Genomic DNA, 14,062 nt, shown 5'->3' with positions numbered 1-14,062 from the left:
GCCTCGCTCAACTTGTCCGTGAAGCCGTGCCACAGCTTCACGCGCTTCGTGTGCGACGGCTGGCGGATGCGCCAGTTGCTCGGCGTCCAGGAGGAGGCCTTCGGTGCCGCCAACGAGAGGATCACGCGCATTGTGCGCACTGTTGTTGTGCCCCCCTCGGGACAGAGCCCACTCCAGCGGGCGGCCATGCTATACAGGTACGTACTGGAGGGGCGCCGTGAAGAATGTGTCGCAACAACTTGTGACGCCCAGTCGCAATGTATAGACCCAGCGAGGCATGGGAAATAGGAGCAAGAGGTCACCTTAGAACGGGGAAAAAAAAAAGAAAACTTAGAGGGCGCTTAAGCTTCGCCTTTAAGAGTGGAACGCGATAGCATTCAGAGATCCCTGACATGCTTCTAACGCTTCCCGGCAACTGCTGCTTATGTAACCCTAATGTTTACCGGGAAGCGCTGGCTTGCGAACGCTATGCACGAAGGTGAGCTATCTGGTAGAAACACGGTCTCTTGCATGGGCCGATCCCGGAGGTAGTGAACAGCCGCGCCAAAATAAATTGCATCATTTCCAGGTTTATGTTATTGCTTCGTACTTTTAATATTTCAGTCTGAGAAGATTTAATGTAAAAGGCATGCGCTGTTGGTGTTCTGTTTTATGACATCTCAAGATTACGAGGAATAACTTTGTCGAGAACGTAAGACAAGGTATGAGCAACTTTACTGATAGAATGGTGTGGCAATATAACCTTCATATGCCGCGTGCCATATAGCAAGGCGGGGCATATACATTTACCTAAATATGTGCTGGTTGATTTTCTCTGACAACTCCGGTGCCGACGCCGGATTTTCTGCGACACGGGGCCCTTAACGCTATCGCGTTTAAAATGTGTAGTAACCATCCATCGACGATGATTGTCAACGTAAGCGAATGGCACGAACTAACGAACGAATGAAGAAGTGAGCGTGGGGGGCTATATCGGCAGTCCCTCCCCCGCAACTCGATTGCGCGAGAGCACGTACCCTTTCCATCGGCACCTTTGTCCCACCACGTACCGACCGCCGCCAACTACGAAAATGGGCGAAAGAGCCAAAGAAAGCTATTCGCTGGAAATATATATGCAAATCTAAAGCACATGTTTGAATCTGTAAAACAACCGCCGGTGTAGAGAGCGCGTCTGGCGTCTGGCGCTCCGGATCGACCGTGGTGAAGCAAAGCTTTCTCGAAGCAACTAACTGTACGCGTCGTGCGCCGCCTGCTAGTCTAGGCCCCTCTGACCTCCTTGAAGCCCTTGGGTTCAGGGATAGCACGGGGAAAGTAAACATGCCCGGTATAGAGAGGCGATTGGAGATTTGCTGGCAGAAAATTAGGGAGACCACAAACGATGGATACGTACAAAAACAGAGTTCCCAGTAATGGTTCAAAGAGTTTGATGCTTGGAATTCTTTGTATCTGTGTTTTCTCAAAAAATATAGGTATGGCATTAAGCAAAATAAGAGCAGCTTGGTGGCGCAACCTACCACCCCGTTTCAAAGGGGTCGCTCATGGCATCCATCCATCCACGGCAGCGGCGGCGCCGGCTGTGCGAAGGAAGGAAAACAAATAACCAGAAAACTCTCCTTCGTGCATAGCGTTCGCCGCCAGCGTTTCCTGGTAAATATTACAGTTACATAAGCTGCGGTTGCCGGGAAGCGTGAGAAGCAATCAGGGATCTTTGAATGCTGTCGCGTTCCACTCTTATTAAAGTCCAAGCTTAAGCGTCCTCCAATTTTTTGTAGGTATTTGAGCGCCCACCACATTTTCGACATACATTGAAGCTTGCTCTACACACGTGTTACAGCATTAGCTTATTTCACTCCGTAAACGTGAATCATACACGCACGCACAGCGACGCAGGAATCTACGGTTGACGACAGCTTCCCTTCCCGAGAGCACTTAGCAAGGACGCCACTAGTGGCGCGTCCGGCGCGTGCTCTACGCGTAAAACTGTTCACCCCCCCTCCCCCTGCATTGCGTGTTACAGCAGAGCGATTTGGCCCTCATCACGCGGGTTAGCCCCCGTCACGTGACCCACGCAACCGTGGATTACACTGTATCCAGTATCGGCTCGCTTTACGTGGCGAGGACTCGACCGATCACACGCACCTCACCCAGGCTCTCCTGGGTTAGGTGCATACAAAACTTGACTTTAAATATTTTGCCAGTTCCGCCCGACGGGGCGAAGCATTGACAGCGATAGCAAGGTTTTGCACCGCGCTTGGACTCCTCAAATGGTGTTCTATACACGCGCATATCAACATGTTGGCGCGAAGCCGCACGCAAGGAAACTTCTCCTGGGAAGAGGAAACAGCGCCCTGGCAGGTACAACGACAACGTTGGCGTGATGGACAGCTTCGTCAGTGACGTTGCAGGCATCGATTCTTGATGGTGCGCGAGATGAGACCAAATAGAAACCGTTGGTCTGCTTTTAGCTCCCATTGTCGGCGACCTTCATGTGACCTTGAGCCAAAAACCAGAGCCGTTATCCGGGCATCGTTGCGAAAACAACTCGAGATCATCTGGGCAACCGGTCAAAAGTTCAGAAAATGCGGTCTATAGCCCCCAACACTTTGTACAGGACCTCATTACATGCGCTAGTTACTGCCCAAAACTTGTTACATAAGATATTGCTTCCGAGTTCTTCCTAATGTTCGTTCACAATATCACTGAAGCTGTAACTTCTAGTACGATAAAGGTTTGTCATTTCCAATAGCGAGGTTCAAAAGGCAGATATAGGACACCATACACTTGATTGCCATCATTTGGCGCTGCGACAGGTTGCCTGTGCTCTTTTGGACGCCAGCAGTCCGTGAGTTCCACGGCGTGTGCTTTGCATTGCCTCGAGAGATGGCGCCACGCTGCTTGGTGCCTCCTTCAGACGATTTTCTTCTTCCAGCTGGCAAGTGCGCTCTGTCTCCCTGCCGTCTTTCGCTGCCTGTCGAGCTGCCTTTAGCCGGTCTTTTTCTTCTATCTGGGCAGCGTCCATATGGACCAGTGCACAGTATGGCGTGCTGCGGTGTTGTGCGGTGTGGTGTGGTGGGATGTGTCGTAACGAACATGCGCTACACCCATTTTAAGATTGTGGCTAGTATCATCTTCAACCAATCTGCTTTGCCGGTGGCCATTTTATGCTTATATCTACTCTCGATTCCAGGAGAGCCAGCAATATTTAGATAACGTTAGCTTGACGTTTAGTGCCTGTTCGGCTCAGAGCAGCGCATACACAGGAATGCTATAGTGTGTTTCTGGTGTGGTGCTGGCATAAGCGTTGTGCGCACGACAACGCTTATGCCAGCAGCGGAAGGCAGAACGCTGCAACTGGCTCCGCCGCCAAGGTGATTGAGCGTAGCGTTGACGCCACCACGCTTCGTCGTTTTTGCAGCCAAACGCACTCTAACGCGTGAGCCGCACATGCGCTGTTGAACGGGGCAGTACGACAATGGCGGCTACAGCACCGACGGCCTGAATGCGCCAGGAGCGTCCGTGTATTTGTTATTGCAATATAAAGGAATTATGTGCTTGAAAGCGTTTATTCGTTGCAGTGAGCAACGAATAAGGTACCGTTTGCAGTTTCCCTGCGCAGTTGCGTGGAGAACATAATCGATCACCGTAACATCTGTAAGGACAGTAGAAATATTAGTCGACATATCTCATTCTTTGAGTGTTGTCCTCTGTGTAAGCTATTCGGAAAGACCGCACCAGATACGGTCAGCAAAGTCCGGGAGGGCTCGCAAAGAATGCTTCGTTTGAATAGGATCATATTCATTGCCTTTATTCTACGGATAGTGCGCCCCCATGTCCACGCCATGTGTCCCACCTTTTCTATCGCGTACCGGCTGACAAAACTCCACGCCCCCGTCGTGGTTGCGTCACCACGTTTAGAGTGCGGTCAACGCCAGCTAAATATTTCTTTAAGAGACGCAGGTGCAGTGCGCGCCAGAGAAGCTACTGCGCGCGTGGCCGGACCTGACCCTCCGGCGTCTTACCAGGTCCTTCGAAACGCAAACAAAACAAAGCAAAAACAACAACAAACAAAACAAAAGTCCACGTATAATCTCCTGTGGGAGTTATCTGAAAGATGCGTAAGCATTTCGTAGTAACGACGTGGTGTTCAATGGTCGTATATGCTGGTGTGTCGTGTAATTGCGAGAACGACCGCGAAAGGGGGGGAATCGAAAAACAGAAGCGCGGTTGCAACACCGAACTGTGAGACCTCCACGATTCGACGTACAAGAGGCGAGTAGAAGCTATGTTCACTCGTGTTATAGATAGTCCGCAGCAGATGTGGACGTGGGGTGAAATGGCGAGGGTGATATAGGAAATGAATGAAATGTATGCAACATTTATTATGTGCACTGTATCTTGTTGGTTGGTTCTACTGCGGGTGGCGGCGTCAGGTGTGCTGATGACGTTTCGATCATTATAAGCCGTTATTGCTCTTTAGCGCATTGTCCACTCGCGTCGGACAATTATGAACCGTGATCAACAGTGCTTCAGTGGCAGGTACGCCTGGTGTGGTGGCGCTGGCCGTATCTTGAAAGCGATGTGCGATGGCGACAGAGTGCCCACTGCTGATAGCTTGGCGCGCTGTGTTTTCGCCGCTCACTTAGCGTTGAAGAGAGACTCGCGGGTTCATATCTTGAAAGCGATCTGCGAAACGGGCAGAGTGCGGCGTATGCTGAGAGCTCCATGAGCGCTGTGTTCTCGCCGCCTCGTTCGAGTTGAAGCGACAGGCATCGCGAAGGTACAGTCGCTTTCTACTGCGAGCTCTGTCTTGAAAGCGATCGTCTTACGGGAGGGACGGATGGGCGCACGGACAGTTTTCTCGGGTAAGCATGGAAATGCTTACGAATTTAAAACCATTCGTTGCCCCAAAGTTTTACCGGTTGAGAGGGACGCACTTTAGGAGCGCAGCTCTTAATTGCCCGTTTCTGCGGCGAGCCTCGGCGTCCCTAGTAACCGAGCGAACGAGCACAGCGAAGGATGAGAGAGAACGCGGAGCACAGAGGGGGATGAAAGAAGGCGATAGTGAAGAGAGTGGAGAAGGAGTGTATGGCGAAAGCCTGAGTAGGAAAGCGTATAGACCAGCAGTACAAACGAAAGAAGCTGGTTTTCTTTCTGCCTTGCAAACACACGTTAATGCTAGCCCGCCCAAGGCTCATTGACATAAGAGAATTGAAATTATACATCGCGCAGCAGTGATCAACTGCTTACGCCCAAACTGCGTGTATGCGTGATGTCGTGCCAGCAGCAGAGGTGCTATAGCTTAAGAGGGCGTTCGATCATGAAGTACGGACAGATGAGTTCGTTTCTCTGAAAGTTTAACACATTCATTTTAAGTATATGCTTTCACAGGAGTTGCATCGCCGTGCTGGCGACACCGACGGGCGAGTTCGCCGACGTGAAGGCCGCACTGCGCGCTGCCGGTGTAATGTGGCCTCACAAACCGCCTCCAATCGAACGACGAGACCTGCTGCGCATGATGTTCCACTGCGACTACACGCTCGGATGGAGCGCCGTGTTCCGCGTCGACCCTGAGCTGTACCAGAACTCGACCAAGGCGTACGTGCTCACCGACTCGGGCTTCAACTTCATCGTGCGCAAGTACCACGAGCGGAACTCGGAGGCGCACCGCGAGCACTACTTCAGCCGCCTTCGGAATGCGTTTCGGGACGAAGATGCAGCCTCGGATGTCGTCACTTTCAAGGTAATCAAATGTTTCAGCTAAGTGCTAAAACACGACAGTCACTGTTACCGCCCAGATGGTGGGCGCTTTGTCCGTAACACCCCATGCAGGCCCAAATCACACCTGACTGGCGACGGTAAAACAAACAATAGAGCGCTGAAGCTGTGCTAAAACGTGTGCTAGAATGTTCCATCCTGGTTGCTCCGTACATTTATGGATGGTACAGGACAGTAGGGGTAATGGTGGCATAAAACTTCACATGAATTGTTTCACATGACGGGATCATGCGCTGCGTTGTTCCCAGCTGCTATTTGCGCAAATGAAACTTCCCGTTGCGGTTCGCATGCGCCGATCTCGGAGGCGGCGATTTTCGTATATGCAAGCACCTATGGGAAGTCTGAATCACTTTTGTCGCAGGGGATTATTTATTTAGGCTGCTTCAGTTAAAACAACGTAGAACAAACTAGAAGCTATTCTCGTGGTATGATTTTTTTTTTTTGAAAGCACTACTCTACCAAACTAAAGAAAGACAAAAAAAAATCATGCAAGCAAGCCACGATCCACGTTGTTGTTGGTTCCGTGGAGTCCACGTCGCATATTTCCCATTGAAGTGCAAACATGGACAAGTGGCACGCACGAAATGGGGCGACAGCATATCTTCCGCATCGGCGACTTCGCAAGCGTGAATCGCAGGGTAAATGGCCCCATATAAAACACGATTTATAGCGTTGTTATGCCATGCTAAAGCGTGCTAATTTATTTTCTATGTTACCGCACGGAAAACCGCCCGGCCAAATACGGTAACTACTTCCGTGCGGCAAACTTGCAGCAGTTAGCTAAAACTGTCTGATAACACTCTAGAATAACTTTACCGTTTTATAATTGTTTTGGCGCCCTTACTGCAGAGTAAAAATTTTGGCACACATGAGAGTACTTGATTTTTCTCATGACCGACAGCCTTACCTTCGATATGGGCATCGAATAAATCGTGGATGGAGACATATGTAATTTTCTTTGCGACGTGGAGTGACAAGGAAACATGAAAGCTGCGAACCTGAATTAATGCAGTTTATAGCTACTTCTCTCATAGAATGTGTAGTTCGAGGTCGCTGCTGTGTTCAATAAAAAGACAGCGCATTTGGGCAACCTTGCAGCATATAGAACCCAGTTTTCATCGAAGCTATTTCCTTCGAGCAGTTGCAATAAGAAAGAATTCGAGTGACCTGTAGATAAAATATTTTAAAACGTTGCTCGGGTGAGACTGACCCGTTTGAAATCTTGCATACACTTGCACACACATTTCCTACACTTGTTAAGAATTTTTATTACAAATTCAGTTATTCATCCACACATATTTTGCGTGAACATTGGCCGCAATTAATGCCCCCCATATTCTCACTAAATTTTATTTTCGTAGCATTTAAACTTCCCCCAGAACAGCTGGTTGAATTCTGCGCCCTTCGTAAAACTTATAACGCTCCGAAATGCCTGCATGTCAATTTACTGCAAAGGTCGAGATTAACCCACACACTTTTAACTTTGCTACATATCACCCATAACCTGCCCCTTATGTTCACGAAATATAAACAAGATTCCTCATTTAACTCACCGAGGACACCGGGAGCACCTATACTATGGACCTCATATAACGCATGAAAATAAGGGAAAAGAAAAGGTCTAGTAATTATTTGCAACGCTCTTAATTAAGCCAGAAACGTTAAAGTATTTCCCAGAGAAGCCGCGAAACTTTGTAAGCGATTCTAAAACGCCCTTAAAGAGGCCGTAAAGGAGTGTTTAGCAATTTAAATTTTTTTCCCTAATTAGAACACACTCCAAGCTTTTCCTGCCTATCCCCCCTATAATTTCCCACGTTTCCTCGAAATATAAACTTCGTAAGTGATCTTCTTTTTTATAAAAATCACAGAAACAAGCTTATAACATTATTTAGCGCTTCTATAGTTGCACAGAGCTTCGCTGTAAAAAAAAATGCCGTTAATTTTTTCTTCTCGCAGTTAATTGGGAATTCGATAAGCGAAGAACTTCTATCTTGGCGTTTTTATTTTTAGTGTGCACCGTGAAATTAACAAAGATGAAGTTTTCAAATAATAATTTATCAGACTAAACTAATTTAACACTTTTTTTAGCGTTCATTCAAATCACTTCCATTCACTTCAGCACTCATTCAGATTGAATATTTTAAGTCTTCGCTACTGAGTTGTGCTACAGCTGGCGCAGTTAAAAATCTTTACAATACCAATGTGTATTGTTTGCTTTACAAGCGCAACCGCCCACGCAGAAAGCTCTCTGAAGGTTGTTGTCAGTAAGCGAACTTGAAGGGTGAGACAATCATTCTCAGGAAGCAGCTGTCCGTACTTTTCTTGATACCTGCAGTCTCCGTTCTCACTCTGCAGGAGATGCAGCAGCTTGAGGGAAAAATGTTCGGTCCCCTGATAGCAGCCTTCCACAAGAACGCGCCGATATTCTCGACGGTGCCTGCTGACGTGGTGTACAACCCATCGGCCAACCTGTCGCTGGACCGGTGGACGGAGGTGCTACAGCGTGAAGGCGTCGAGCTGGTCGGGCGACTAGAGTTCCGCACGTGGAACGTACCCTTCTTGAGTACCTTCGTCAAGCTGTTGGCGCACCACGGAGAGCTGGACATGTACGCCTACGCATCCTGGTGCACGGTGCAGGTGCGATGATAGCCGGCAGGCTACGTCTCACTTTCTCACTGGCTCTCACGCTCCAGAGGGACGAATGGGACAGTAAATAGTTGATTGATTTGGCGTAGACGTACTAGTGCTGTTGTGTATACCGACATACCGGAAAACGTACAGTCGAAGTACACGCAAGCACTCCCGCACGAAAGCTAGCGACCGCTAGATTGACCATGACGCAGTTCTGCATATTGACGTTCCTGTTACTTTCGTCGCTCATCGAATTCGCGCTGCTCTTCAGGAGTCCTATGTGTGAACTTTCCGTAGCGCTATCATAACACAAGTGAAATCAGTTGCTAGGCCGGTTCTTCTTTTACATATGAAAGTGTATTGACGTCACTCCCTGCTTCGTATGCTACAGTTGCCGCTTCCCGGCAACTGCAGCTTACGCAAGTGTAATCTTTACAGGGAAGCGCTTGCGGCGAACGCTGTGGGAAGGCGAGCTTTCTGGTTCTTTTTTTTTTCCCGTTTCCCCGCACGGCCGGCGCCGGAGGCGAGCGCCATCTGGTGGGACTCCATTGACCCCAGCGGCGCCCGCGACGCGCGCGGGCGCCGCTGGGGTCAATGGTTGGTTGTTTTATGTCGATGGAGACGAAGAAATCCCGAAATCCTAGCCTTATACAGCTTCGCTGTAAAATGCTCGTGTACGCTGCTTCAGGGTGCACGTTAAAGATCCCCTACGTGGTAAAAATTAATCCTGAGCCCTCCACCATGGCGTCTTTCGTATAGCGCACTGTTATGCCACTGTGCAGATTCGGGAAATTAATGCCCCACAATCAAATAAATAGTAAGCGTCCTAAATCGTTACGGTCCATGGAACTTCGGCGCGCCTGCAGGTGGCGGCGCTGTTCGCCAACGGCGAGCTCATCTTGAACTTCTACGGTCACCCGCAGCGGGCGCTGGTCATGCACGGCGCGTTCTGCCTGAGCCGCGCCTACATCGCCGCCAGCAAGGCGCTGCTGTCTAACTACGCCCGCGAAGTACTACCTGTGGTAGCGCGCTCCTACGCAGAGTCCATCACGTTGGCCGTGCGCGCTGCTTTCCTGGAACGCCTGTCCACCTGGCCCGACTACAACGCCAACGTGAGCGTGATATGGTACGGCAATTATCGATGCGATAGAGAAAAGGCCGACATGAGACATGTACCGACGGCGAGCTATTGCTACGTGTCATTTTGTGGCGCCTCAGCAATGGTAGTGACGATAATGATGGGTCGCAAGTTTAGGGCCTACGCAGGCAGATAAGAGATGATGAAAACACGTAGTGCCGCCTTCTCTGACGCAGTGCCGAGCACTGCGGCTCTTCTGACGACCGCGCCGACACTTATTGCATTTTTTTTGCCTCATTCCAGGTACATTGCGATAGTTTGGTATAGGAAGCTTCCTGTCTCGCCTCATTTCGGGCCTCTGTAATAAAACGAAATACATGACCGATAGTGGAATCGAACCTCTGCATTCGAGCATAGCAGCCCAATGCTGCAACCATTGAGCCACGATAGCACGCATATTCCTCTCGTGCCTAAACCCACTATAGCTCTTTGAGAAACTTGGTGCGTGTGTGACGTGCCATTTTCTCGTGTTCTTTCCTCGCAAGAGCTCGCACTTTGAGACTCTGTGTTAGACTGCACCCGTGTTCGGGATCGGCCCACATTCGCCCAGTACTTTCCTCGTAGTAGCTAACGCTACGTAGAAACTGTGCGACGCTGTATTGCCTTCACGATCGGCCCAGGTTGATCACGTTTTAAATTTCTTCGCAGTAGTACAAATACCATCGTCGTTTTAACATCGACCACATCACATCGCCATAGGTATATGTAGGATTGCATAACACGTAGTCGTTGATGACGTCACAATCCGTCCATCTCTCGCTTACGCCCGTTCAATACTTGTGCAGAACCCAAGGGTCGGCATTGTTGGGTAAATTCGTGTCGAACGGAGTCAGGTAGAAATCATGCCATTGCCGTTATACGATCGTCGGCACCATCGTCGTCGTCTTACATTTGTCGTCACACACATATGCGCTCGCGTCATAGCATAACATAAATTCTCACAGTGCGTGGAATATTTGCATTTTTCTTCTGTACTTTTTTTGTTGAGTATCAACTCAATAAACTTCTTTTGAGCATTGAGTAGTTGTTGAGGTTCGTTGTTTCGCTACGCTCCGTCCAACTATGACTAAAGCTATGTACTGCACACGATAACATTTACATAGTGTTGCGATGTCCGCGGGTTCGAGTGGCCACGAAGGTTCCATGGATGGTGCCGTGCCACGTACCGCGAGAATGAGAGGTCCAGAGAGATCACAAAAGGGTTTTATATACAAATGTACATGGTATTTTACAAGAAGGGCTCCACGATATTGGAGCCGTCTACATGCTAACGTCTTTGCATGTCCGAGCGTTTACATCTCCGAGTGTCCACACAACACTCAAGCTCTGCCTTTTTATGCAGTTCATATCCTTCTTTTACTCGACGAGGGAATTCATTGTCCCTTCTCTTGGCCAATTGGGATTGTTGCACAGTCCGCAAAATCCTTCCCCTGGTGACGCACCACACTGCCGGTCTCCGCCTCTGGTGTTCAAGCTTCGACCCGCCCTCTATGCAATGCAATTTCATGGGAAGCTTGAGTCGGCGCTGTTCCCACGAAGTCGAAGTCGTCAACGTAGGTACTTTGCAGCAATTAGCCGGTGACACAATGCCAAAGACCCCTTCACAGTTCGGGGTCCTTCACAGAATCTGACTCGTTCATCAGCTCAGACGAACACGCGACGTAGAGCCACTTGTCAATCATCTTGATGTGACGCATGCTTCGTCGCCAGCTCTTTGGCGTTGAAAAGACGAACAGCCTTTCATAGCTGCACGCTCGCCGGTATGCATAGTTCGTCCAGAAAGTTCGACAGGTTCAACAGCATTTCGTAGCTGCAGGTTTGGCGGTGAAGCCTCCTTAACCGCCAGACGCAATAGGTGTACTGTGTAAAGGGAACTTTGCACCGCAGAAAATTTTATAGCTCCTCATAGGACGTATGCTTTAATTTCACACGTATCCCTATTGGCCCGTTGCGTTGCAGGAAGTGGGATCGCAGCTTGCCGGCTTTCAGCATCTTTGTGCCGACGCCCAAGGCTAACTTCACTGACATAACCGTGGGTGAGATGGGCGACTCGTTCCTGCAGAACTGGCACAACGCGTGGCTGTCGCGCACTGACCACCGTGGCATCGACATCAAGATTGCCATCACGGCCATCGAGACCATGGCCTTCTCTGCGGACGTCGAGTATCTCAAGGACTTCGTCTTGCTGCCCTATGTCTTCTCTTTCCCCTACTACGACATGCACGCGATTTCGCCACTCAACTACGGCGGGTTTGGCGCTCAGGTCAGTTACGGTTGCCGCAGGCTTGACGTTGTAGAGTTGACGCATAAGACTTTCCTGGTTATGGATCCTTCAGAATTTCCGCAGACGCCAAAACTTGAGCTTTCTATTAACGGTTCGGTTCAGCTTTGCGATTCGCCAAACTGAAAAGGCGGGCATAGTTTGAATCAGTGGTCGCCCGGGAAATCTTAAGTACTTGAGTGGCAACTTCACCTCTAAGGTGCCCATGGTTTCATAAAAGGATGGAAGTAGAGCTGTGTGTGTGCGGGGGGGGGGGGGGGGGGGGGGGGGGGCGTCGCGATCGTGAGAAACTGGCTGTACAAGGATGCCTCGGGGGTATGGTATTGAGCAATATCTTCTCGGTAGCCACTCAACGTTTGCAGACGCTGGGAGATCGCGCGACTCACTCTGAGCTGATAGCAGGAAAATACGGCTCAAAAGAGTATATTTAGAGACTGACCTGGAGGATAAATTGGAAAGCGTAGCCAGGAGTTTAATCAGTGCTAGCATGGTATAGTCTAGCGGGTACCTTGTTCTGGGCACCGTATGCGACCCTATTGCGAAACACAAGTCTAGGGAAAGCACTGGCTACCGGCAGATCTTCTGTTCGATGTGAAATGTATCGTTGATCTATAGCTAACAGAGCACAGTTGAACAGTCAGACACGCATTTAGATAGAAAATACTATACCATATGTCTGCACGATTACACCTTTTCGCGTTGCTGCGATAATCAAACAAGAAAACGGTTGTGATAAGGTACGGGGGCAGTGTGCAATATCGAGGAGGTTTGGGCGAAACCTGGCGACGCGAGTGTAGTGGTTACGTGTTACGTATTTACGTGCGGCGCGACGTGCTCAGTTGCGCTCTGTTGCCCAAACTCCCATGTGGCTGGAACGGTTAGATTTTTTTTTCTTTTTTTTCTTTTTTTAAGGTTGCCTTGAGGCATAATACAAATAACACAAATACGTTACACGTATACGACCAAGCTTGTTTCATGGGTAATGAATATCAAGAACCGGTGAAATGGCACGTATCTCCAACGTTGCAAGTCAGAAGGGCGACCCGGACAAAGACCTGTTGCTCTTAGGTGCCGTAAACGCGCTTTTTTTGCTGTAGCGGTGACTATAAGCGGAAAATGAGACGGACGTGACCGACGCTACTGCAGATACGTGTGAACACCACGCTGCACTAAGTGTTATATCTGTACCTGTACTGAAATGTAGGACTTGTCAATGACGTTCTTGTGCATTGAATTCCAGGTGGCCTTTGCCGTGGGACAGAGGTTCCACAACACGTATCTGAGCGCGGGCGTCGGTGGGGCCTCGTTCAGCACATTCCTGTCGTGCATCTCGAACCGCTCGCTCTCCGCCGAGCGCACAGACGCGGCCTCGTTATTTGCCGAGGTCGTTTCCCTGGGTGCCCTGGTAGACGCGTATCGCAACGTCAGCGATAACCAGCGCCTCGTCCTCCTGGAGCACTTGACGGGCGAGCAGCTGCTCTTCATCGCCATCTGCTACGCCAAATGCATCGGCAGCTACTACATCGTCAGTGATTCGATGTGCGATGTGGCGCTGCAGAACGTACCGGAATTCTCCGAGGCCTTCGGATGCACGCCGGGCACTCCCATGAACCCGCACCAACGGTGCAAGCTCTTGTGATCGCGGCTTCTTGCCTGCGGTCGCATGTCGTGGTATGATATGAAGTGCGATAAAGACAAATCCTGCAATACGTTTTGCAATTGTTGAACTCGTGACAGTGGATTTCGTTTATGATGAGCCTTGCCCTTATTGAGAACACGGCTGGTGTGTGCATGATTGCTGCGGTGATAATTGTAACGCAACTGTGTTTCGTGTACGAGTGCGTGTAAATGTATATTCCCATTTGCTGGTATCGTAAGCTGCCTGGCATCTTAAAATGAGTCGCGCGAGCTGAACGTGCTGAAATATTTAGATGCAGCGCAACCTTCGCGCAAGAATTCCAAATAAACGAAATACCGCACTGTAAAGCCAATGCGAAGTGCCACGACGAGTGGCTCGGCGCAGCTTTGGTGCAATGCTTGCTTCGCGTGTTCCGATTTCGCGTGTCCTCCTCCGCGTCGACCATCAGTTTTACAGCGAAGCTATTAGCCTCTAGTTGGTCGAGATTTTTCGTGTCCCCGTGTTGCTCAAACAAAAAAGTGGGCCAATCCCGGAGACAGCCTCTGTCTCCAAGAGGCATCCCAGTGACGTCATCAGGTGACATCATCACTTGACGAAG

The 14,062-nt window shown here is 49.7% G+C and overlaps 1 protein-coding gene across 1 annotated transcript; it reads left to right on the top strand.

Annotated features, from left to right (window-relative positions):
• The first annotated feature begins 11,455 nt into the window (after positions 1-11,455).
• On the top strand, positions 11,456-13,793 carry LOC119456121 (neprilysin-1-like). The gene is made up of 2 exons (XM_037717725.2): positions 11,456-11,807; positions 13,066-13,793. The coding sequence occupies exons 1-2, from the start codon at positions 11,586-11,588 to the stop codon at positions 13,462-13,464; spliced, it is 621 nt and encodes a 206-aa protein (XP_037573653.1). The 5' UTR covers positions 11,456-11,585; the 3' UTR covers positions 13,465-13,793.
• Positions 13,794-14,062: the final 269 nt, after the last annotated feature.

The sequence above is a fragment of the Dermacentor silvarum genome, chromosome 6 (assembly GCF_013339745.2).
Source record: "Dermacentor silvarum isolate Dsil-2018 chromosome 6, BIME_Dsil_1.4, whole genome shotgun sequence".
NCBI classification, from domain to species: domain Eukaryota; kingdom Metazoa; phylum Arthropoda; class Arachnida; order Ixodida; family Ixodidae; genus Dermacentor; species Dermacentor silvarum.
Note: the sequence above shows the minus strand (reverse complement) of the source record. Positions and strands in the feature narration are given on the sequence as shown.

Coding starts and splice junctions, on each gene's coding strand:
- LOC119456121 (XM_037717725.2), top strand. CDS start 11,586: ATGGGCGACTCGTTCCTGCAGAACTGGCACAACGCGTGGCTGTCGCGC. Junction 11,808..13,065: donor ACGGCGGGTTTGGCGCTCAG/GTCAGTTACGGT, acceptor ATTGAATTCCAG/GTGGCCTTTGCCGTGGGACA.